Source organism: Cheilinus undulatus, linkage group 15, assembly GCF_018320785.1.
Source record: "Cheilinus undulatus linkage group 15, ASM1832078v1, whole genome shotgun sequence".
NCBI lineage: Eukaryota > Metazoa > Chordata > Actinopteri > Labriformes > Labridae > Cheilinus > Cheilinus undulatus.
In genome coordinates, this window is record NC_054879.1 from 22,002,922 (window position 1) to 22,030,137 (window position 27,216).

A 27,216-nucleotide genomic window follows, 5' to 3' on the forward strand; every position below is an offset into this window, starting at 1 on the left:
ATTAGGCCCTTAGCCACACATATTTCAAATTCAGATTTTTCCACATCAGTCCTGATGTTGCCCCACAGCCACAGCAGGTACTTTGTAAAGAGGTGCTTCCTAATGACAGCATGAAGAGGTGTATACCAGTGTCATATTGAGACAAAGCACCAAATTTTAGTGATCAAACCACAGGAGGTTTTCACAGAAGGCTGAATGAACTGCAGTCTCAGGAAAAAGGAACTGAGAACTGAGACTACCAAAGCATCATATGAAGTGGTGTTATGCAGAGCAAACACAAGACAATCCCATAATGAAGGGGAAAGCTTCCCTGCTGCTAAAGACGTGGGTTCCATAATGATGCTGCCAAGCTGGATGTGATCCTGATCCAGCAGATAGTAGACATAAAATGAGACCTGTGATGGAAGCAACAGGTACTGGACAGTGTTTGAAATAGTCTTTTCATCTCCATTCAGCCATGGCCCTGCAGCTACCACATATAAAAGATACAGACTCAATATTCACACTAAAACAGAGGATAGCAGTCAAAAGAGTTTGCAGGTTAAATCCCATCACAGCGGGGAACTCCAGATGGGGGGCAAGAAGTGAGTTCTGCACAGAGAGACACTCCCAGCTATGCCAACTATTCAAAGTGTGAAAAAGAACATTGACAGCAGCTGTCCATGACTGTCAGTATAACTACATGCCACCTGTAGCTGCCACTTTATTCTCCTGAAAGGATGCTGACTGGTTTTCAGACCTGCCAATTAGGCTGGTGCTTTGCAAAATGGACTTACCTGATGACAGGCATGCATCTAGGGCCTAAAGGATTCACATGTCACACCTTAAAAACTATTTATAGATGAGGCAAAAGATCTTTGATTTTAATCTAAATACATGTTGAAAAAGACAGATGTGTTGAAACTAGATGCAGAACATAAATCTAATAAAAAAGCGGAGTCAAATCTGTGGCTGGTATTTGAACTGCTACAGGTATTTTTGAGCACATTTCCTCTTTTTTAGCCTCCCTTCACTGCCCCACTATTTATTCCAGGACTGATTTTAAGAACACTTCTACATTTTCTATCTCCTTTCTCTCAAGCTAAAGAATGTCTTGTTATTTCTGGCCATCCTGAGAGCAGCCACGGACCCTGTGATGTACTTCCTGTTGGACAAAACCTTCAGAGTTCAAACTCTGCGACTTCTATGGTGCAACAAATCAGACTCTGGAAGCAGCCAGACTGCTGGACAGCATGGACATGGACACACTCTGAAAGGGACTGTGGATTAGTCCACTCATGACAGTGTTTTGTAGTCTGTATATTAAAAAAAAAAAAAAGACGCTCCTAACTTTCTGTTGGTCAAAGACTGATGTTCTCTTTATTGAGAACTACTGAAGCCCCACCCTCCTCTTCCTTCAAACCAGAGCTTTAAAACACTCTGATCTGAGGCACAAACAAAATGCTGTTTTGTCATTTTAAAGTGAACATGGATGTTTCTGGAACAGCAGCAGCCCATAAATATTTTATCTGTGTGTCATAAAGCTTGTTCAGTAATTGTGTGTGAATTATAGATGGAGAAAACACTGTGCTAGTGTGTGTTTGTGCAGAAGGTGTGTGAAATGTTCAGGGACTTTCAGGAGACGACCATGTTCTGTGAAGTGTGGCCCCTACAGGTGTGTGTCCCTCCTGAGGGGCCCGAGCTTCTCAGACTGAAGCAGACAGCTCAGAGAATCAAACACCATGTAGTGTACAGAAAAACACACAGAAAGAGACGGAAAGAGGAGCCAGAGGAAGGGTGGTGTAGGTGGAGGATGAGAGCTGAGGTTTTCTGTGAGGCTGAAACAAACCACAGCTGGAAGAAGAATAGAGCTAAAAATAATCTCATCTTCATCATAGAACAAAGGTTCGATGTCAGAGGAGGAGGGGCGAAAACTACTGATAAAAACAGAGAAAACATGAGAAAGTTTGGAATTTATAGAAAAGGTGATTTAACATTATATGATCATTCATAATTTTTGTGTTGTGCCACTAAATTTGGTGTATAAAACCCACTTTAAATGCCATTTTTTATTTCTGTTCTTTCATTTAATCATCATTTTTCCTGTGCTGAGTTAATATCTCAAGAGTGACTGGAAATATGAGGAAAGAGTGGATGAAAACCAGAATTTGATCCTGTGACCAGTACGTCAATGACTTTATCCTCTGTATTTGAGCACCTGTCACTGAGCTAAAAGAGCCCACAAGGGATATTCAGTACTTAACCAACTATTTGGCAACACCCCACAGATCAGGGGTCACCATCTATATTTGGGGGCCAGACTTTCAGAGGTACTGACCCAATTATTTTGGTCTAATTGGCAAATTATTGGTAAAATATTTTGATTTCAATCTTTAGCATCGAGATCAACTATACTGCAGCTAGCCACAAGGGGGTGATTGAGATATTTAAACCACATATTTCTAGGGGTGCTGTGCTGCCCACTGCCAGGTTTGCTGCTAACATGCTGTGTTTTGATGTGTGAAAATCTGTTCAGGTTACAGGTCTTTGGTGTTGGTTCTTATGCAGGGATATTGCACTCTTTAAGACCCTGATATGGAAAGTTGATGCAATAAACAGCAGCTTTATTCAAGAAAAGCTGACTAGTAAATGTTAATCATGCATTGAATTTTCCGACATTCTAAATTGGACCAACAGATAAACTCTGTTGTTAAAGCCAGTTTCTATCATCTGAGGTTTTTATGCAAGGCTAAATCAGTTTCATCTTATAATAATTTCAGGCAAGATATTCTTGATTTTATTTCTAAATGTTTTAACTATTGTAACTATACCTCTAAACAATGCTCACGAGCAGAAACGGTTGCAGTGGGCCCAGAAATACATGAAGACTCATTTTCAAACAGTCTTGTTTACTGATGAGTGCTGTGCAACCCTGGATAGTCCAGATGGATGGAGTCATGGATGGTTGGTGGATGGTCACTGTGTCCCAACGAGGTTGCGATGTCAGCAAGGAGGGGGCAGAGTCATGTTTTGGGCCGGAATCATGGAGAGAGAGCTGGTAGGCCCCTTTAGGTTCCCCAAAGGTGTGAAAATGACCTCGGCAAAGCATATAGAGATTCTGACAGACCACTTTCTTCCATGGTACAAAAAGAAGAACTGGCCTTTCATAGAAAAATTATCTTCATGCATGACAATGCACCATCTCATGCTGCAAAGAATATCTCTGTGTCATTGGCTGCTATGGGCATAAAGAAACATCCTCCCCTGACCTCAACCCTGTTGAGAGACTTTGAAGCATCCTCAAGCTAAAGATCAATGAGGGTGGGAGGCACATGACACCAATCTTGGCTTCCCTCCACTGGCTTGCTGTTCATTTTAGAATTGGTTTTAAAATTGTATTGTTTTTTTAAAGGTTTAACTCCCAGTACATCTTTAGGTTCTTCACCAGCCAAAGCTTTATGGGAGAGTGGCAAAGAGAAAAAAAAACTATCAAATCTGGACTAGAGTTCACCAAAAGGCATGTGGGAGACTCCATGATCAAGTGGAAGAAAGTTCTTTGGTCTGATGATGCCAAAATGGAGCTTTTGGCCATCAGACAAGATACCAAACACTGCACATCACCACAAACACCCTACTGTGAAGCACGTTGGTGGCAGCATCATGCTGTGGGATGCTTCTCAGCAGCAGGCTTGTAAAGGTGGAGGTTAAAAGGAATGCGGAAAAATATAGGAAAATCCTGGAGGACAATCTTATTCAGTCTGACAGAGAACTACGGCTTTGGAGATTTAATTTCCAGTAAGACAATGAGCCAAAGCATACAGAGAAAGGTACACAGAAATTGTTTAAAACATCAAGGGGAATGTTCTGGAGTGGCTGAGTCAAAGCCCAGAGCTCAATCCAATAGAGATATTGTGGCTGGACTTGAAAAAGGCTGTTTACACCTTATCCCTGTACAACCTGACAGATCTGGAGCAGTTAAGCAAAGAAGAATGGAGTAAAATTTCAGAGTCCAGATGTGCAAGCCTGATCGAGACTTATCCACACAGACTCAGTGCTGTGATTGCGGCCAAAGGTGACTCTACTAAATACTGACTAGAAGGGGGTGACTATTTATGCAGTCACTTATTTTATATTACATATTTTATTTCATTTACATTACTTTGTAAAAATCTGTTTTCACTCTGACATTAAAAAGGTTTATTTCATCAAAAAAGCCTAATTATGTTGACTACGATTTATAAAATCAATAAAAGGGAAGAACATCTGGGGGACTGTAAATGTATCCGAGTGTGGACAAAGAGCAAATTCGAGGTAGCAGAGGAAATGTCCACCTCTATATCTGAATAGGAACATGTGAGACAGAAACAGAGAAGAGTCCCTGCTGAACACCTGAATGTTTGCGGTCTTTAAGAGGACAAACGTCCCTCATCCATTCAGACGTCTAACAGCAGCATTAGCCTTGTTGCTTGTTTTATGACTCGTGGCTGTGCTGCAGAGCTACTGGCTCCTTAAATGATGCCAAACGAGCCTGGAGGTAATGACCATGAAATTCTGTCACTGCGTCACAGCTGAACATAACAGCCCACATTCAGGCACTTAAAAGCTGCATATTTGTCCATATCTGATGGAAAAATTACCCGTCTGTACAGCAGCGTCTGTCTCATTCTTGCCAGGTTTTCTTGTCATGTCTTTGTCTATGATGATGATTCTGTTCCCGGATGGCTGCCTTTTTTTTTTTTTCAACACTTTTGATGAAACTTTCCTCCTCTGTTTGTGTGACATCTCCTGAGAGCCAATGATCCTTCACGTCTGACAGCGTTTAGCTCTGACAAACATCCATCAGTGGTTGTGTTTGCTTTTCATCATCAGAAGGAGAGGAGTGGAACTAATGCGTCTCAGAGGACGATCCTGCCTGAATCAGACACTAATGACACTCAAAGGTGTAGATTTACAGTAAAGTAACTGTGGAAGAAGAAGACGTCAACTGCCTCCAGATCTTCCATCTATTATCTACATTACTGCGACTGTTGCAGGTAAGAGGGGAGCTGGAGCAAGTCACAGCTCTAGTGTATAAACAGAAGCACATGCACAAGTTTAACCAGTCTAAAATGAGCTCTTCTCTAAATAGAAATAAAGGAAATGTTAGCGGAAAGAGTGTGCGTTGATGTTTGTGCTAACTTTTCTGCAGACTTCTTATTTTATTCCAGGAGACCGTTCTCTAAAATTCACTGAGGTACATCCACCTGTCCTTAGTTCACCTGCAGAGAGAAAAATACACCTGTAGGAAGGTAAGATCCATGTCTGTGCCTCATCATCCTCGTCTACATCACAGTCTCCCTGTGTTTACGATTCCTCTGGCTGCTCGATGTGCCGTCAGTCAGGATGTGTGTTTTTCAGATCAAACGCTCCAGCTCAAACAAAGTTCACCTTGAGAATGTAAACCTGTTCCAATCTGAGCATCCAAACCTGGACTACATCAAATCATTTCATCGTTCTGCAGGAACGAGAGGCCCCAACAGACAAACAGAGTCAGAGACAGACGGTGGTAGGGGTCCTGAGATGAAGATGTCATGGTGATTTATGGACACGAGTATTTAAATGAATTCACTGACTTTCATGCAGCAGACACGACGCTGATCCATATTCAACAAGGACGGCACTGCTGTTTACTGGGAGCATGTGTTACCTTGTAAAGGGCATAAATCTGAGACGGTACATCTGATAAAGCTGCTGCAGAGCTCAGAGTCACCATTAAACAGCGATTATAGACGTGAACATCGTCCTGAGTCAAAGTCACAGCTGCTTTAAAGCCTCAATAATCACAGACATCATGATTATAGACACTCATGTGTCTGTATATATTCAGAAACTTGCAGTACAATTCTAACGCTTTAAATTGCAGCAGTAATGTTCCATAAAAGCAGGGACATCCATACTTTCTCTCTGAGGGCCACACATAGAAAAATAAAGACAACTGGGGCACTTTGACATCCCTGACCGTTGGTGGATTAAAGTTAGCAAAAACAACCCAAGGAGGTTCAGACACCCTGAGTGATAACATCACAGCTTTACATTAATGACTAATGAGACAAACAGCCAATCATGACGAAGGATTTTAGAGCAGTCAGCCAGTGATGGCCTGGTTGGCCCTGGTCAGGATGAAAATAGCGCTCCGTGCAGCAGAGAGTGGAGACACTGATGGCTCATCTCCACATTCAGACACAAAACAAGAACAAACAACAGGAAACTGACTTTATAGGAGTGTTGAGGGTGAAAATTATTATGGAGATATGATTTAGAAATCAGAGACGGAGCAGATAGAGAGGACAATGAGCGCCATGTATGCTGATATTTGATATCATAATCATTTTGTCTTTATCTAGCTGTTATGAACCAATATGTTATTATTATTACTCCATTTGTCAATATGTTTTACATTTACAATCCCAATTCCAAAAATTTAGGGCTCTGTGTAAGATAAAAAAGAAGTTAAAGTCTGTCAAATCTTACAAACCCATATTTTATTCACAATCGAACAGCGGTTTGTTGCTGAGTGCGAAACAGTCAGGATGAGAGTCAGCCTCTCAAAGTTTGAGGCCATGGTATTCTGGCGGTGGATTGCTCCCTCTGAGCGTGGAGTGAGTCTGTGCCTCAGGTGAAGGAGTTCAAGTATCTTGGGGTCTTCTTCACAGTGAGGGTAAAAGGGAGCATGAGACAGGCAGATTGGTGCAGTGTCAGCAGTGTTGTAGGCATTGTGCCGGACTGCTGTGGTGAAGAGGGAGCTAAGTGAAAAGGCAAAGCTTTCAATTTACCAGCCAATCTTCCTCCCAACACTCACCTATGGTCTAGAACTCTGGGTAACAACCAAAGAATGACATCGCAGATAGAAGCGGCTGAAATGATATTCCTCAGGAGGGTTTCTGAGCTCAGCCAAACCCACAATTTCCACATACGACAAAGGCACCGCGGGTTTTGCCCTGATGGAAGGTAAGTGACCCCCCCATTTGGAAGTGTGCCTAGAGCGCTGTGCCGTGGCGTGGAGCCCTGATCAGAGGGCAGAGATCATGGGATAACTGCAAGTTCACACAGGAATGGTATGTCAACAGCAGACTATTTTACCTTTTTGGGTTAATTTATCATCCATTCAGGCATGAGTCCATGATATTTTTGCTTTCACCCATTGGGCTGGGGGCTTGGCAGGCTGGGAGTGACCTCAGAGAAGACTCAGAATGCGCTAAAGAAATTATATATCCTTTCTGCCTAAACTGTTTAATTTCTTTATTGCTTTTATGTTCGTTGTTATCTTTTGTAAAGCACATTGAGTTTACATTTGTATGAATTAGCACGGTTCTAAAGCCTGCATCACTGATGGTATGAGGTTGCATAAGTGCCTATGGTGCTGGCAGCTCACACATCTGGAAAGTCAATATCAATGCTGAAAAGAAGAGGTTTGAGAGCAACATATGCTCCCATCCTGAAAACATCTCTTTCAGGGAAGGCCTTACACCACTGTCACCATTAAAGTGACAGTGGTGTAAGGCCAGACATGGGGCAAAGGGCCACAGGCCAGATTCGAACCCAAGCCGCCCGCGTACATGGGTGGTGCCTTAAACCACTCGACCATCTGCGCTCCCCAACAGTGACTTTCTTTCATTAAAAAACAAAATATAACACATAGGTACTTTCAACTGAGACCGTCATCTTCTCCACAACCTCCTGCAGGTTGAGTCTCACGCTGAGGAGTTTCCAGCTTTAATCTCTCCACTCGTTCAGAGATCAGAGAATAAACATCCACCAGAGTGGTTTTACTACCAGCCATGTCCTCTGAGTGCTCACAGTAAAATCACAACAGTCAGCGTCTGATAGAAAAATCCGTGGCAAAGAGATTCAGCTTCAGTCACTTCATTAATCGACAATCTGTCACTGAGCGTGCTCCATCAAACTCGCTGCCCTCGGGGAGAGAACGGGCTGACATGTTCTGATTTCTGCTGAGACTCTTTAAAAAGTCACACTGTCACCGTTTTGTTATCTCAGAGGAAATTCTCTGACATTTCTCCATCGATGATCACAATAAGAGAAATCAGAGTGATAGTAGAGAGGCTGCTACAGGCTTCAACATCAAGATGAACGCCTCCAGTAACGTCAGCAGGGATGTCATGGTAGCAGACTTAAACTACAGTATGATTCTGGTACAATCTGATGGAATGGACAGCAGAGCACCCAACTCTGTGGATTTTTACATGTAGCAGAACAACAGCCAATCAGCAGGAAGATAGATGGATGTCAGAAATGAGGAGCTACTTGCTGGTGAGTGTTTAAAGAAGGAGAGGTCACGATCAGAATCAGAAGGGAGTAAGCAGGAAACTCTGTTATTTCAGCTGCTGACTTTAATAATTCCCATTAAAACAGTAGTTAAAGCAATAGTTTAAATGTTGGCTCTTAAAATTGAATGACAGCATGAGTGATGAGCTGGGTTAACAATGCCTCACTCTTTTCTGTGAAAGTACTGATGTAAATCTGTCTGGTGTCAGTCAAATCCCTGTAAATTAAGCAGCTTCTCCTGAGCTTACTGTGAAAAAACAGATGCTTCTTCTCAACAAGCACCTCTCAGATAATGACAGTATGGCACTGACCAATATGGAGAAATTACTGAATATTTTCTAAGATCCCTCAGATCTTGGCTACTATCCCTAACTAACAGGTTGTTTGCAATCACATGACGCGCAAATGTCCGTTGGGAGTCAGGCAGTGGGAGAAAGCCATTAGAATGAGTGGGAACAGAGGAAAGTAAGTACTTCACAGCTTTCAAAAGACCTGCATGCTGCAGTTATCATCAGACATTTTCTACATACATTTAGTACCATCCCTACACTTTTCAAAACAGTGAGTTTTACCACAGTTTAAAGTCTAAAGCTCATTTTTTGCACTTAAGAGCTTGAGTGTGGCCAATATTAAAACAATTCCCAAGGGTCTAGGTAAACAGTGATTTACTATCAACAGAATTAACCTTGTGAGGTGAGCAATTGAGTACAAATGTGCTGCTCATGAACGAGCCTGTTCTACTGAATGTCTCTCTAATATAGGGATGAGTATCAAAATCGATGCTTAATTCCAATATCCCATCACCCCAGTGCGGCCCTCTGCCACTCCAAATAAAAGACAAGCAATAGGTTAAGGAAGTTGTGTGATTCATGTGCAATCACTTTATTTTAGCAGAGCATAAATGTCTTTAAATAGTTTTGCCGTCTGGAGTAAACAGCTTTGATTCTCTTTAATATTGCTGCAGGCACTGTTTAGGCACCAACACCATTTAAAAAGTACTGATTTAGCATCATTATCAATAAAAACCTAAACAGTACCCAACTCTATGAGCCACTATAGCTAGTTCCTCTTTGAGTGCCAGTTTCCTTCCTTCCCTCCTTTGTTTTAATCCTCATTTAAAAAGTCAAACTGGTACCAAATGAAGAACAACCAGCTCTACGTAGTTGAGCCAAATGATCTGGTTCTTTAAAAGAGACATATTTCCCTTCACAATGTGAGAGACTGGAGAGAGACTTTTAACATTATTTTTCATTGGCTTAATATTTCACTACTTTAGGGACACAAAAGCTTAAGGATGAAGAATGTTTTTACTCTTGCACTTTGAACCCTTGGTTCAGTCATAAACAGCTCTAAACAGCTCTCATGGCCTTCTGGTAGAGTTTCTCTGCTGAAATCACAACTAACCGCCAAACAGAAGTTCCCCGCTGCTGTGTTACATTATCTGCAAAGAACCTATACCCCTAATTTACGTGGATATCAGTCTAATTTTTTCATGTGTTTCCCATTGTGTTTTGGAATGTTTTGCCATTCAGCCCAGCTGGGTAGCTGAACTCTCCAAACTGACAAGAACATGGAAGTAACAGGTAGCTAGGAGCTAGCCTTATTAGACTCTTTACTCTAAGCAGTGATACTCAACGTGCGGCTCTTGAACAACATGTGGCTCTTTTGTGATGATTTGTGGTAGGGATGCATGATATTGGATTTTTGCAGATATCCGATATGCCGATATTTTAAAACTCATTTTAGCCTATACCGATATTTAATTACATTTTTTCCACTGTAAAAAACACCAATTCCATCCTACTACAAATATGTGGTACAGGATACTAAGAACAGAAGACCAGAGTGGGAGGGATTCAGTTTGAACAGAGGCAGGGATAAAACGTATACCCCCCAGAGATTAAAATGTATCATCAGAGGGGGAATCACAACCGGAAGGAGGGAAATATTCACACCATGATGCAAAAACATACTGGTAACGAGTATTATTAGAGCTTAATGACTTTTAAACCACAATCATAAGTCCGTCCTGGGCTCGTTCTCTCTTCCATCTGTCCGTCTCTCCCTTTCGCTCTTCCTGCTAGAGCGCCCCCTGGAGGCCAGGTGCAGCACGTTTGTCGTTCATGAGTTTGTATTTGATTCTTGGAGAGCGTTTTGTCAGTTGCATCGCGTTTCCCTTTTGAAGTTCGTTTTGACTTTTGATTGCGTCCCTAAAGTTGAAGCATTTCTCTTACTGAAGCCATTTTGTTTCATTTAGAGTCCGGCTTTTTCAGACGTTTGCCCTTACCGGCCACCATAGATTCTGCTTTAAACAGCGCAAACTAACTAAGCAACCAAGTTTAATGGGCACTGCACTATAAACAGCTCCATAACAACACTGTGACACCCACATCTCCAATGCTGGAGACAGAGCACCTTCGTGCACCATGCACGGGAGACTTGGCACACAGAAGTCTGTCATTGTTTTTGCCACGTTTCGCACACTATCACCTAACATGACATGCATTGTCTTTTTCTCTATTTTCCATACCCAAAACATGTTATTAAAAGCGGCTGCAATTACAGCTGCTGAGTGAGCACTCCTGTGAGTGTAGGACAGGCTCTTTAAGAGTGAAATCTTCATCTATCCACGAAGGCAGTGAGGCTCAACATGCTAAAAGTAGTCATCAGGGTGACGGTTTTTAAGATGCAGGATTAAATTGGTGGTGTTAAAGGCGTATTGTCGAGTCCTCCTCGCATCACATGTACTTTACTAGCGATGCAAACAGCTACTTTGCTGTCTTGTTCCCACACCTCAAACTTCACACACACAGCCGACATGTTGAGTTTGTTGTTGCTGCACATCCAGCGTCATTGCGTGCACTTAATTATGAGGTCACATTATCGGCCGTACAGATGAGCATAAATTTTATTATCGGCCAGTACCGATATACTGCCGACAAAATCGTGCATTCCCTAATTTGTGGCTCTTTAATGTTTTAATTTGAAATATTATTCCCCCAGAAAACCTTAAATAAAGGGAAACATTGACCTCAGAAATTATCCATTGCAAGTCACATTAATCAGTTTGTTTCCCACACTCATACATTTGGCTTTAATTGTCAACCTTTAAATTTGTCTGTATATTTCCATTGCCTTTAATTGCAATTTTTTGCCACTTAAATCCATTTTTACTGCTTTAAGCCCACTTTTTCCCTATTTTTGGACACTTTCATCCTTCTTTTTACTATTTGCAATTTTTTCCCAATTTTTGCCAATTTTCATCCATTTAAGCTGCCCTTTGCCATTAAACGGCACTTTTTCCCCCCAAATTCCTGCCACTCTTTTCTGCTTTTTGCCCATTCTCCAATCTTTTGCTGCCTTTTGCCCATTTTAGTCACTTTTCACTCATTTTTACCTCCACCAAGGAGGTTATGTGATCAGCAGGGTTTGTTAGTTTGCTAATTAGTTAACAACATAACTCAAAAAGTTATGGACAGATTTTGATGAAATTTCCAGGAAATGTCAGCAATGGCATAAGGACTGAAATAAGAACTGATTAGATTTTGGGAGTGATCCGGATCATCATCTGGATCCAGGAATTTTTTTAAAGGATTCTTCACTATCGGGAGATAGGGCTAATGGCTGAAGTCTGCACTTTCCAAGTGCTTTTCTAGTTTGCCATGTTTTTGCAACTTTTTGACCATTTTTTGTCACTTGTAACTCATTTTTGCGTCACTTCTCACCCAAATTTCTGCCCTTTCTTGCCCCTTTTTATCCCGATTTCACTTTTGACCCAGTTTTGGCATTTTATGCCTTCTTTGCCCCTTTTCACCCTTTTTTGCTGCTTCTGACTACCCCCTTTTTTCCAGAGGCACTGATTAATTGCATTGTCAAATGCAACCAAAAATATATATTATATTTGAGGGCATGTCTGTCACATTTGCTAACCTGTCGCTTTCTTGAATTCTTTAAACAACTGTGGATGGCAGACATATTAGATGTGTTTCCTCCCTTGGTCTGCATGGGCTGGTAGCAGGCTTTACACATGGGCTTTGAGGTGTCTTTTGGCCTGCCCTTACTGTTGGCTGTATAAGCGAAATAGCTCCATATTTCGCTCTGTGCCCCCTCTTTTTCGACAAGCTGCGGCTGGTCCACGGGAGCACTTCTCTCAGTCATGTCTGTCCGTCTCACTTCACACACACACTGGGAGTGAGAGAAGGCTCTGCCCGCTATAGAGAGAGAGGAGCCAGGGCACGCTGTGACTGCAGACACACAGAGTGCAGCCTGCAGCCGCTCTGATTAAAACAGTCAGTCAGAAAGTGTCGATACTGAAAACACATGGTATCGTTTTTTTTTTTTTTAAATGGCGTGGTACTGCGCTACTTTTCTAGTATCGGTATACCGTGCAACCCTAATCCATAGTAGCATGAACCTTAAGGTGGGGGTGCAACAAGCTTAAAGCTATAAAGGAGGTGGCTTGGGTGGGGGAGGTGAGGCTGGCTACCAGCCTTTCACAGCTGGGGTATGACTTTTGTGAAGTAACACTAGGCTTCATCAGTTTCAGATAGACTGAGCCTAATATTTTTTCTAATATTGCAAATGTGATGTCATTTGCTTTGTTTAAGGGCATTATCATTTTTATGTTACTAATTTTGATTAAGAAAAACATACGTAAAACACAAAAAGGAGGATTTTCTTAAACCATTAAAAAAAACACTTGAATGTTTGCATAATGTGCATAAAATCTCTGCCATTGCAAAAATAGATTTATTAAATTGGTATTTTGACACATTTTAAGTTAAAGAAATATTGCAACTTCTACGATTTGAAAACTGCAGCAGCATATTGCATTTTAATCTAATTTGCAATTAATTGCCCAACCCTAACCTGGAGTCCCTCACATTTTGAAAACTACTTAAATTTTTGATATCTTTCAGTTTGTGCCAGGTTAAAGTCAGCATCTTTATTCTAGAAAAGAGACAGGAATGACAGAAATCAGTACAGCAACACCAATAAAGAGAAATCCCTTTGATGCAGAGGATCTGCAGTGAAACTCAGAGTGATCCTCAGTATCAGAGAGGAGAGTGAATCTGGCTGTCTGAACTCATCCGTTGGATGTCTCCCACATTCAGACAAAGAGGCCAAGCTGAGATTCAGCAGATAGGAGCGTAAACATGGAGATGACTAATACCTGAAAACAATGTGAGGATGGAGAAATGGTAATCCACATGCTGGGAGCTGACCGAGGCTCTATAATCTGCTTCACAATGCTTTGAAGAGGAAATTATAAAGAAATAAAGGAGGCAGTGGAGATCTGGGAGCATCATATCAAAACATTAATGAGCAAAACTGGACCAAACCAAACCAGACAGTGCTTGTCCAGGCTTTGTACAGAGGCTTTAAAGTCCTGCTTGCTGCTGTTTTTCCTTGTGTTTTTGTTATTTATAGCCTGAATATTTCACTACTTTAGGGAAATATAAGTAACTTAAGAATTAAGAATGTTTGTATTTTTATTTTTATGATATTCTACCCTGATTTACCAGCCACCATGGCTGGTAGGTTGAGCTATTGTTTACACCTCATGTCAGCCAACTGCAGGTGTTTACCTATGACAACTGTATTGTAAAGTCTATTTCATGGCAGAAGTAACATCAGTGACTACTTAGATGCTGTTTTACCAACCACCACTGTAAACATGATATAAATTCTCTCCCTCAGGTTGGATAAACCTCAATAAAGCATGCTTCCTTCTGATCCAGGGGTCCTTGATCTTGTTGAAAGATCTTCGCTGCTGATTTTCATTGATTCACATTATTTAAGATCATAAGATGCATTGGCCTAAAGGCTGTCTCCAAACATTGAAACTGTTGCTGTAATCACTGAGCTGGATCCTCAACAGAAGGATGGAGGAATTAAAGAGATCTCAAACAGCCCGCGCTGAGAGTTGGGTTTTAATTGGAAATTGGACAAAAGTCAAACGATTAAGCTAGAAATTAACTCGATGAAGATTTTGTTTTTGCTGAGCCAGTTCTGCAGACTTTGTGCATGAGCCAGCATGCTTGTTAGCAGATTTCATATGTGTTCAGAAGATCCAGAGTTCTTACTGTGCATTTGAGGTGACTACTTCACTTTATAAAGCTGATGTGCTGCAGAAGGAAATATGAAAAAGCTTCATGTGGATTTAATGATGCATTCAGATCTTGATTCAGCCACAAAGATGAACAAGTTTGTGACTAATGTAGCATTATATCTCCAGCGTTCCTAATATGCAGACATTTAATGTGCCAATTTAGTGATTATGTAACTGCTGAAGTGAGAAATATTCACTGTAAGGCTGTCACAAGAAACAGAATTTCAAACTTTGATTTGATTATAGTAAAAATAAAAAGCTTTCCATGTGTATTTAATACCACAGCAACATAAGCAGAAGTATAAGAAGTCCAATATTAGGACATTTATTAGATTTAATCTACAGTTATTGCAGGTAAACTCCTGCATGACGTCTTAAATGCACAATTCTGATGACAACATTCCCGTGTGCAGTTCCATGTTCAACGTAGACAGTGAACGCAGCATTCTTCAGGTATAAAATAAAGAACCCTTTCCAACATTTTCCTCCAGTAGCTCCCTCTTTCCCTCACTGCAGCTTTTGGTTAAACATATAAATAACAGTTTTGGTACTTTTGATTATTACTGCTCATTAAAGAGCACAGGCTGCATGGTTTTAAAATATGGTGTCAGAAATAATCAAAGTTTAGCTGTCTTTTGAGGTTTTCTCAACAACTTTTAAGCTCAAATATGTGGAGGGTTTTTTTTGTGAATATTTTTTTAACACAACTATTTGGAAGTTTTGTTTTTCTTAAATGTACAGCTTTATAACTAGAAAATTTGACGCATTTTCTTGTTAATTTCCATTTTTATCTTGAAAATTTGGGCTGTTTTTTCTTGCAAATTTATATCTTTTTAACATACAAATGTGGAGTTTTTTTCCCATATATTATGACGTTTAAAAATGTCAAGCTTTATCTCATGGGCTTACAACTTTTTGACACAAAAACTTTGAGTTTTTTGTCATATATCAGCAACTTTAGCACAGAACTATGCTAAAAAAAGTGAGTTTTTTTTAATTTACACTTCTTAATTAAAATTGTTGAGGTTTGTTCTCTTAAATCTACAACTTTTAAGCTTGAAAATTTAATTTTTTTTCTCAGAACTTTACAGCATTTTAATATTGAACATTTAAATTTGTCCAAGTAAACTGAAAACTTTTTAGCATAAAAAATTAAGACATTTTCTTTTACTTTTAACTTGAACATTTTTTTTGTTTTTATCATAAATCATCACCTTTTTAGCAAAAAAATTCATTTCTTTTCAGTAAATTAACCATTTTTTACAACATTTATTTTTTAAATTGTGATTGCATTTACAACTTTGAAACCCTAAAATGTGGAGTTTCCATGTATGCATGTTGTTACTTGTTTGACCCTGTTTATACCTGCATTTAAATCCCTCTCATGCTTTCACATACTAAGTGGTAATCCTGAGTGAAAATGAAGATTGAGAACACAGTTGTCTGTCTTTTTCTCAACAGTCCTCTTTAAAGCAGACAGAAACACCTTCTCAAACCGTCTCAGTTCTTTGGTCGTCAAGTCGAGTCAACTCTCTAGTAGAACATACCAAAGTTTGAAATGTAAAGCAGTAAATGAGCACTGATTCAGACATACCTTGACGTCTCTGTGGATGACGTTGTTGTCGTGGCAGTAGCGTAGAGCCTCAAGGATCTGTCTCATGTAGTGACTAAAGGAAAGGGATTGAACAGGTAGATTTAGGTTACAGTGATATATCAGCACAGTTTAAGTCTGGATAAAGAGGCGTCTCACCTGGCCACTGCCTCACTGTAGACAAAACCGGCATCTGCTCGCTTCACAATCTCAAAACACAAGTCAGCTCCATCCATACTAAAAGAGAGAGAGAGAGACAGAGGTTTTTCTACATTGTAACAATAGTAAATGTTTTTATAGCTGGGCTCATGTGGTCCATGTTGGAGAGGATGGTCTAGACCTGCCCTCTTTAGAAAGTGTCTGCAGAAAACTTCAGTTCTGATTGGTGTTAAACAAAAACTAATTGATTGATTGGAAACATGCTTGTTTTAAATATGCAAAAAAAAACAGAACTAATCATGTTCTGCATTAATTCAGAACCGGATGCAGGATATCTTACTATCAAATGCATTTTCTCTTTTGAGTTAAAGAGCAACACCATCCTGGCATGAGTCCTGATTTGCAGCAAGAAAAAGAAGAATATTGTGGTAGAGTATGTTTTGCAGGAAACATTACACAAGAGCTTGTGTTGTCGCCATAATTCCACATGACCGTCTCCTTTTTAGTCTTCCTCTTAGCTCAGGCACAGCTTTGTTTACAGCTCATTCTGAAAGTATTCAGAACCCCTTCCCTTTTCCAGTTTTGTTCTGTTTCATCTTGATCCTACAGTCTTTTAAATATTCATTTCCACTAGTCCATACTCAGTACCCCATCATGACAAAGAGAAAAAAATGAATTTGATAATTTTTTTCCAAATTTACCACAAAATAAAAAACTTAAATATCACACTGACATCAGTATTCAGAGCCTTTCAAACAACACTGTTAATGTAGCTCAGGTTCCACCCATTTCTCTAAACTTTACTGAGATGTTTCTACACCTTGATCGGAGCCCACCTGTGCCAAACTTAACTGGTTGGACATGATTTTTAAGGATTATTTAGACAAATGCTCATTGCAAAAAGTCTTAACAAGCCACATCCTAATAATGGTGAGACAAGGGCAAAATCAGGTTCAAAATGTGGGCAGAAATCATCTACTGTATATCTGGCTCTAAACACTGCTATGCTCTTAAACATCCACTCTTTTACTAGCCTTTACTTTAAGGTTAATGCAAACAATTGCAGAGTAATTTTGTTGCCTTTTCTGCCTTTCGATACGCTGCATGATCCATGAATATCAAGTAAAATTTGCAAAGCATATCACCACAGTCTGGAAATATTTAATAAAACACTACACAAAGGCTGCAGGTGGATTTATCTGCAGCCTCTAAAGCACAAACTCGGTAAACATGTTGGATAAATGCTTGCAGCTGCACTGCTGTCCATCTCTGTTAATAACAGGAGACGAGATGAGAAAATGCGGCCAAATCGGACATCACAGGCCAGTTTAATTGGTGCAGAGGCTTAGTGACAATAAAGAGCAGGTTTCTGTAATTGGCTGAAGAATGAGAGCAGAGCAATGATGTGAGAAACAGAGAGAGAGAATGTGCTGCAGCTTAAAGACCTCCTCACCATTAACTGTGAGTTTAAAGAGCTGTCATTCAATGCAGCAGCAGTAAACAGGATGTTTTCACCACTGATTCACAGCTGGGTTTAAATATGAAGAGGAGCTGCCACTGCCTTTCCTTGTATGTACCCTTAAGGGATTTAATACATGAAAAAAAGCTTCTTCTTCTTAATAATGTGGAGCTGTTGGACTGTCTGCATGTGTGCTAGTCTCACAGTAGACATGTCTGCCTGTGCTTTAAAACCTGAAGATCACGCTGACATTCACCAGCTTCATTAAAGGAGCTCTTCATTTTATCAGGTTACTCATACTAGACAAATAGAAAAAGATTCCATGATTTATTCGGTCTGAAAACCAATCAGAGAGCCAGGGTAATTATTCAAATTACCCTGTCACACATGCATAAACAAACAATTCATGTATTTTTCAGCAATGGTACCAAAACTCTGGCATTAACCAGTGCAGTGTAGGTATGTGAAGGCATTTTCCTGCAGTTTTTGATTAATAAATAATAGAAAGTCTACAAGTAGTTTGCAGTCACGTGTTCCTGATGAATCGCAATAGTGAGACAGGGGAAGACAATGGTGGACATCAATTAGGAATCAGTGGTAATGTAATAAAGTTAGTCTGTTGAAGCTCTAGGTGGCCCTGCACGCTGCAGTTATCAGAACATCTACATATGTACATTTCTAGAAAAAAAGTTATTTTTACCACAGGTTAATGATTTACCTGGGGAGGAGGTGATCAAGATCACTAAAGACTTAGTCCTGCAGACCTCCTACTACAGGTCTAGACAGATGAGGGGAGACCAGAGCCTAGAGGAGTCTAGGACTGAGACCAGAGTCTGAGCTAAGAGGATAGGTGAGCCTCTTTAACAGCTTTTCTCCCTTGTTTGATTATAAGAATGCTTTTAATGGAAACACTGATATACTATTGAGAAAGTAAACCTTATTGGATACTGGTTGTACTGGAATGATAACTGGACACCTAGACTGGCCTGTATGCAAAAGGCAAGGATGGAATGTTTAACAGACTTTAAAGGACATAATCTTCAAAGGCAAGGATGGAAAGTAGGATGAAATCATCTTTAAAGGCAAGGATAGAATGTTTTACAGACTTTAAAGGATATAATCTTCTTGGGAAATGAGCCCAAGGCCAGACTTGGCTACCCACATACATGGGGCGCGCCTTAACCACTGGGCCATCTGCCCCCCCTGGCTTTTAATCCATGTCTGCTGCTTTTTCTCAGTGGGCTTTTTAAACATTTTGCCTTAATGTGTAACTACTTTCAGGGCTCAAAAGTAGCTCTTACTTTTTGCTGATTTTGAGAGTTGTCACAGCCATAAACAGGAGAAAACTTTGGCTTTTAGGTAGCACCTCTCTATGCAGAGATCACTTCCTGCCCTCCATCTTTATGGTGACATGACTGCATCTGAAAACAACCTGTAACGTATATTAGGTGTCTAGGATTTCTTTTGCAGTTGCCTGGTATCAAACACATATTGATGTTGCTGGATTATCACAGGAGGGGGGCTGAAAACAAACAAACAGTAGACTTGTCTTACCTTCAAAGGTTTTTAATGAATGAACTACTCTAGTTTCTTTACACTCCAGTCAGGATTCTCCTCAAACTACCATCATTCATATTCAGATGTTGTCATGAACAATGATGATAAGCAGATTAAAATGATCCTGGTTTTCCTCTAATGTGAGTGTTGGTGCAAACGTGGAACAGATCCTCATGCATGTGAGCTCTTAAACTAAAATCCCTCTAAATGGAGGTTCTTGTACGTTTCCTTGAAAGTTTCCTCTCTCTCTCCTGCACAGAGCCGTATGATATCAGTGTGCGAGCTCTCGCCTGCTCAGCGATAACAGAATTAAGCGATAAAGGAATTAGTTCCGGGAGAGAGAGGCGACGGAGATACAGAGCATGCTGGGAGGAAGACGACGGCTTTGAAGAAAGATGGAGGTAACAGCGAGTGTGAAATCTTAATCTCATCTCCATCCCCCCATATACAGAGCTCTGCCCGCTCTCTTCCCATCCCTTACACCCCCCCGCTAACAAGCTTCCTCCTATCAGAGCTGATTTCATAAAACCACTGCAGGATTGTCTCTCTGTGACCCCACACCACTCTTTCTCCTCAGGTGAGCTCAGGTGTCTGCATGTTTCCACGTGTTCAGACTTACAATTCAAAGACCATGTAAAGCATCCCATCAGAGCTGTAAGTCTCCAGCAGCTCCACGATGTGAGGGTGTTTCAGCATGTGACAGATACTGGCCTCCCTCTTCAGGTCTGAAAACACAGAAAAGGAGGGAGAACAGGAGAATTAATCTAAGTGATAAAAAACATATCAATAGATCTGTCTTTTCTAAGTCTGACCCAGTTTACGCCTCACATTAACACTGACTAACAACTGTTTTAGTCATTCAGCTACCAAGAGGTAATCTTTAATGTGATGTGTACTGAAAACAGTTTGATATCTGAGAGCTCAGACCGATACAGACGTGGTCTGGGATGTCTTCATCCAAACTGTTCTGGTAGAGTGGACACCAGACCTACTGGCATGCAAGACCATCCATAATAATAACCATATTTGATTTTTAACTTGAATAAACCACTCTGATAAGAGCAGCAAAAAATGAATCTAATCAATGCTGTAGTACAATAGTAGTAACACTGAACTAAACCTGTCTGAAAGTTATGCCAGACTGTATAGCTAGGTTACAATGAGCTCAAAAGTCAGGATACCAGGAAACAAAGGGGAAGACACAGAGACAACATTAATAAAACACAATTTAATATTTGTGACAACAGACAACAAACGGTGTAAAGTGGCAAAAGTGGCAGAATAAGTTTAAAGCAGCCATACAGGGCAAAAAGCAGCAAGAATTGGCAAAAATGGGTGAAAAATGTCAAAAATCTGTGAAATGCGGCAAATATGGGCAAAAAGCTGCAAAAATGGGTTTTAAGTGGAAATATAGGGCAGAAAGCAGCATAGATTATTGAACAGAGCCAAAATGTGGCTTAAATGGGCACAAATTGGCAAAAATGGGTCAAAAGTGGCAAAAAGAAGCGACCAAAATGGGTTTAAAATGACAACAATGCCAAAAATCTATAAATGTAACAGAATAGAATTAAATGATTGTGACAGAGACGAAACATGGCTGAAAAGTGGCAAAAACATGGTAAAAATGGATTGAAGTGGCAATAAAGAGCAAAAAGTAGTAAAAATAAGTGAAACATGGCAAAAAGAAATGACAAAAACAGGCAAAAAGTGGCACAAAAGCACTAGACCAGTGGCAAAATTACACAAAAGGGGCAAAAAGTGGCAAAAATTAGTTTGAATTGGCAATATTTTTCAAAAAGGCCAAAAATTGTTTAATAGTTGCAGAAACTGGCCAAAACTGGCGAAAAGCAGCAAACGTGGGTGAAATGTAGAAAAAAAGAACGTCAAAACCAGACTTAAAAGGTAGATATTGATTAAAAGTGGCAAAAAAAAGGGTGGAAAAGTGGTGAGCAGGATAAAAAAGTGAAACGAATAACAATTTCTTTAGAAATACATAACGGCTTGACAGCTCCAAAACGAGGGAACCGTTAGCCCGACCGCTAAAATCGATGCTACTGATCCAATACAAATATACTGAGATAAATAAATCACAACTCGGGAGAACCCATTCTCTGGGTTCATCAGGGGCCCATACTCTGGGTTTGTCAGGGGCCCATCCTCTGGGTTTGTCAGGGGCCCATTCTCTGGGTTTATCAGGGGCCCATCCTCTGGGTTTGTCAGGGGCCCAGCCAAATCAATGGGCAGGCCTGCTGACACTCTTGGTGCAAGACAAATTCCCTGATGGGTAACAGAGGTTTCATTCATTTATTCCCTCAGTGTTTGTCTATCAGAAACATCATACTTGCAGAGACAGAAAAATCCAAGACCTCTCCAGTCTGATCAAGTCTCCTTCCCACACAAACGGCATTCAAACCTAGCAGAACTATGTCCAAACAGCTGTCTGTACTGATTCAATGATTAGATTTGACCCTCAGAAGGCACTATAGGGTGACATAATAAAGACATGTAACACTTTTCATTTCCTAACTAGCTTTAGTGTTGCTCATTTGCCTTACCCTAACCCTAACTAACCCTTGAAATGTTACCCCTTCTCCTCCTCCCTCTGGTGTCTGACCAGCTCCTCTCTCACCATTACTGTGATAAAAATGTGAAAATGCAAAACACAGCAAACGGCTCTCTCTTTAGAAAAAGCGTGCTGATGACTCATCAGACCATCTCATATGCAGATTAAAAACACATCTGTACTCTCTTTAGCTCCAGTGCTGTTTGTTTGACTGTTATTGCCTCACACATCTGCCTAAATCAGCTCTCTGTAGCACCTGGAGAAGAGAAGGGTTCCCGTAGGAGGGTAGTGAAGCTGAAAGGAACAACACCTGGGAGAGATGATAGACAGCCAGCTACAGAAAAACTCCTCCTCATGAGACACACACCTGTTAGAAAGTTTGCATTTAGTTTGATTTTAAAGGATCAAAACAGACAGAGACAGAGAGGAGGAGGATTTCATAAAACCAGAGAAGATAGATGTTCACCAAAAACTACTTTGTGTCTGTGATCAAAATTGAAAAGGATCAATGCACAGAGAAATTAGGTTTATCAAGATCAGAGTTTCCACATATTTTAAAAAAGATACAGGGTAAGACTACTCTAAAGACCACTCTAAGAGTAGGGATCTGATGTAGGAATCTCTGCCATTCAGATGGGTGAGAGCTGCAGCCATTCATTCAGACTTCATATTATCTCTCTTGTTAACTCCTCCATCTACCTCTTCTTCATTCCTTCATCCATCTCTCTTTTTTACTCCTCCATCCTCTGATCCCTCTCTCAGACTTTCCGTAAAGCAGACATTCCTCCTCCTGACTGCAGCTGCTTCCATCCAGAGAAATAAACATCCTAAAGAGATCCTCTCCATCTCCTGGTCTGTAGCTGCATCACCAGGCTCTCTTAACTGCATTAACTTTTAATATCTCCCTCTCCTCTCCATGAAAGTAAACATGCTCAGCATACAGGAGCTGAATATTCACGTCAAGCTCCTGCTGGTGGAGGAGATTTATGTAGGAGATGAGAAAAGGAGCGCGGACACTCTCACAGACTTATTAAAGTTGGTGGATTGTTCCTTTATGGATGCACTGACATTTAATTAAGCTCCAGCTGAAGCCATGGGCCCCTCATGCTGCTGCCAGCCTGGGCGCTAACATTAAGCTAATCCTCTGAGGAGAGGCACAAGGCGAGGGGCTAGCGCTAACATGATGCTAATGCTGCTAAAGCCGGATAAGTGGCCACCTTCGGGGCATCGTGGGCTGCTGCGTTTAATGTCATGTGGTGAGTTTGCTGCGTGGTAAAGGCCGTCACCGTTAACGGCTGCAGGAGATTAAATATGACGCTTCAAAGCATAAAAAGCAGCAGAGGTTTCTACAGGAGGATGCTGCTTTAGGTTAGCTAATATTAGAGGATGTATATTCCTCCTGTAACCAAAGTACGAGCAGCTAATTAGGAGAGGAAATGCAAAGAAGAAGTGGAGAGAGAGTTAGGACTGTAGGAGGAGCTGCAACACTAAAATACTCCACGTGCACTTTTAGAAGAAGGTAAAGGGGAGTCATCAGACATCGTTTTGGAAGAGGTGCAAATATACAAACGCAACAAACCTTTATGCATTGGGATCCATTTCCTGTGTCTTCAGCTTTTTTTTTTTTATCAAAATAAGGACAAAAGAACCCCAAATAAATCTACAAAAAGGGGGTAATTTTAAGAAAATGAGTTGGGGTTTTTTTAGGATTCTTGCACATGCATTTGTATAGACAGGTATATATTTTATTCAATTTAACTGGTTTCATAGAAAAGTTCAAAATTCTAGCCATGGCTTCTTCCACATCAATCAATAGAAGAAACACAGATGTATGGCTTTTGTCAGTCAGAGTAGAGGGATGGAGGAGGTAAAAGAAAGACAAGAGGGCAAAGCGTTAAGAAAGGAAAGGAAACAAGGGAGTGGGGGAGATATGGAGGATGAAGGAGGAATGGAGGATGAAGGAGGGATTGAGGATGAGGAGAGATGGAGGATGAAGGAGGTATGGAGAAAAAAGGAGAGATGGAGGTGGAAGGAAGGATGGAGGACAAAGGAGGAATAGTGGATGAGGTAAGGATGGAGGTGAAGGAGAGATGGAGAATGAAGGAAGGATAGACAAGGAAGGAAGGATGGAGGACGAAGGAGGGATGAAGAAAAAAGGAGGGATGGAGGTGGAAGGAAGGATGGAGGATGAAGGAGGAATGGAGGATGAGGGAGGGATGGAGGTGAAGGAGGGATGGAGAATGAAGGAAGGATAGAGGAGGAAGGAAGGATGGAGGACGAAGGAAGCATGGAGGATGAGGGAGGGATGGAGGATGAAGGAGGCGAAGAAGCTAAAGGAGTCAATGGCATAAGATGAATTGTGCTCATTTTCTGGAGAGCTGTTCTCTCTCCTCCCCTCAGAGGTCTGACCTATTCGTCAGACGGACTCCCAGACTCGCTGCAGAGGAGCACGCTGGTAAACGCATGAGGCCTGGCTGACCAATCCACCTCCAAAACAGGAACCATCTGACCCACTTCCTCTGCTCTGAGCTCCTTCTTTGTGTGATTACTGCCCACTCAAGTGAAACTGCTGGGCTTTCTACGGCAACATGGAGGAGGGACAATAAAAACAAATCACAACTGGACGGCAGTTTAAGAGCCCGTTTGATGGATTTCTGCACAGGATGGGGGGAGGTGATTGGAAATAAATGACAGCTAGAAGGTGACCACAAATATAAAACCACTGTACACACGAGGACAGGTGATGAAGAGGAATGAAACCTCAGTGACGATGAAAAAAAAACCTTTGATTTAAGGGTCTTGGGGGGAGGGAGGCAGCTTAAAGACACTAAGATTTAAATCATGATTTCCTACAGAAGGTGGTTTCTACAAAAATCAGCTGGACGTATAGATGTTAAAGTAAAGTGTCTGCAGATCTACCTCACTCTCTTTCCCATAAAGTCAGACCTCTCCTCCTCTGTCTCCTCCTCCCTCATTATCATCCACATATCTTGCATTCAATCTCTCCTCCTCTCTTGTTCTCTCCATCCCTCGCTCCTCTCCTCCCTCAGACAAAGAGAGAGAAACGATAAGATCTCAGCCACTTGTCTGGACCCAACTCGGCACACTTTCTCTGAATAAAAATGTCCCAGCAGCTGTTTGATTAAAATCTGAGAGAGACGACAAATACGGGAGGTTCAGGAGGAGTGGGCTACTTTATAAATCAGTCTAAAACACCAGGAGAGCAACGTCACATGGTCTGAATCTGAATATGTTTTTAAATACCAGATAAAATAGTCAGTCGAATGTTCAGAAAATTCACCTGAAAATGCACAGAAACACCTAAACCTGGCCATGGGAGGGCACTAATGTCCCCCTCTGTGTTTGAGCGTTCAACACAGAGAACAGGAGTTTGATGGGTCGAGAGTTTGACCTCTGCATCTCTTCAACACTTTTTAGTGTTTGACAGCAAGAAAACCAATCATCTTTATTGCACACAGCAGGATGATAACACCGCCTAACTCACCTTCTGTGCTGAGTCCTGGACTGGATGTGAACTGAGCCACATCCACGATCTTGACGGCGAACTGCTGCCCCGTCTCTCTGTTGATGCATCTCCGCACCACGCTGAACGGACCCCTGGAAAACACAGAAGAAGAAAAAGAACATTTAACAAGCTGTTAGTTTGACATGGTTTGATGCTCTATTGTGAATATTTACCAGAGAAAAACTTGGACCGTAGTAAATATAGGGAATCAAACATCGCCTCCTCTAAACAGCCCCTTCTCTCTGACTAACAAAGCATCAAAGAACATTTTAAACCAGAAAACAGAGCACATAAACACAAATTCAGGATGTTCTAGTCCTGTTTGGTCTCCTGCTGGCAGCCAGCCTTCACTCAGAGCCTCATGTCTGAGAGTTCATAAATTAAATCAGACCCCCTGCAGAGCCAGAGTATCGTCTGGTTCAGTAATCAGGGTAAACGGAGGTCTGACGGTTTGAGTTAATGAGGGAGTTAACCAGAGAGGTCAGAGCTACAGAGAAAGATATCCTTAAACACATCGCTCACTGATCACTTACAGCACATTTTACCTGGCCTGAACACACTTGTAGAGTCAGCTGTAAGGGTGATGGATCACACGGCAACCTAAAAACAAGTCCTGGCACTACAGATGAGCTTGTTTCTTGTTTTTAATGAAAAACTTCTATCATAGCATGCCAGATCGACTGTTCTTCTGTATCTCAGTGGATTTATTTCAGATCCATCTGGACAACCGCCAACAGATGGTGATCAGAAAGAGTAGACCATTCATCACGGGCCAATCAGAGCAGCAGAACACAACACAGTAGAAATAAACTACATCAGATGATATCTAGTCAGCTGTTATCATGTCAGTCCAGAATTTTCACTACCAGTGGAGCCAGTTCATAAATTAGACTGTCTGAAACCATCAGGAGAAAAACAGAAACAATGTTAACACCTAGAAAATCTTCCAGGGTGGTTCTTTGTTTTTCTTTAATAAAGAAATGTTGTCCAGTTCTGATCAAACCACTGCTACAGCTGCATCTATGCTAATCTCTTCTCTGGCCACCATAGAATTTTTAACATGTTTCCTGTCATTTTAAATGAAACATACTTTTCTGATTATTACCATTATTATTGTTGTTGTTGTTATTATTACTATTAATATGTACACTGCTTTGGCATTGCAGCTGATATTTTTACTGCCAATAAAGCTAATTGAATTGAATGAAATTGAAGTAAACCAAATTTTATCAACAATATTTACAACTTCAAAGTTGCTCTTCAATTTGAGCAAAGCCTATATATTTTTGCATAACTTTTTCCATTTTCCAGAGACCTGTAATATTAGCCTGTGCTCAAAAATCTGACAGGGTAATGTATGGTCGCATGCTCTTCGCTGATATCTGTATCATTACCAATGTTTTAGAATGGATATGGCCATAAACGCTGTGATGGCAGCTTTAAAATACACATCCTCTATGCCGCAGTTAACAAAAACAAGCACTAAGTAAAAAGTTATTTCTGTGAATGTTTCAAAAAGTGAACATATCTGACAATTGAACCATTTATACAACATAATATAAAACCTGAGAGCTGTAATGTGATCATTGTCACATTATAAAAATAAAATGAAGGTTTAACTGGTGTTAAAATCAAACTAGATTAAGTTATACAGACGGGGTACGTTAATCTTGTTTGAAAATACACCTCGAATTTTTGCAAACAAACAGCTGATCTTAAGCTTCGTATTTAAATAAGGCTTTAAAATACACATCCCTTACGGTACAGTTCACAAGAATGCCAAAATAAGTCAGAGGTGGTGCAATGATACTAGATGATTTTAGGTTTCTTCAAATACCAGAAAGTCAGGAGTTGGACATAAGAAGCTGGAAGCTGTGCAATAAACAAGGCAAAACACTGCATCAACACCAGTCTTCATCCACATGAGACCAGGTAACTACAGCTAGGC

At 40.8% G+C, this 27,216-nt stretch overlaps 1 protein-coding gene across 18 annotated transcripts in view; it reads right to left on the reverse strand.

Moving 5' to 3' along the window:
- Positions 1 to 27,216, reverse strand: part of caska (calcium/calmodulin-dependent serine protein kinase a) — a 177,677-nt gene that overhangs the window by 81,877 nt on the left and 68,584 nt on the right. For all 18 annotated transcript variants that reach the window (XM_041806648.1, XM_041806644.1, XM_041806641.1 and 15 more), the window contains exons 2-5: positions 25,248 to 25,360; positions 19,799 to 19,904; positions 16,164 to 16,241; positions 16,008 to 16,080 (exon numbers count right to left, since the gene is read on the reverse strand). In XM_041806648.1, coding sequence (XP_041662582.1) covers positions 16,008 to 16,080; positions 16,164 to 16,241; positions 19,799 to 19,904; positions 25,248 to 25,360 — 370 coding nt within the window. The remainder of the gene's footprint in view (positions 1 to 16,007; positions 16,081 to 16,163; positions 16,242 to 19,798; positions 19,905 to 25,247; positions 25,361 to 27,216) is intronic.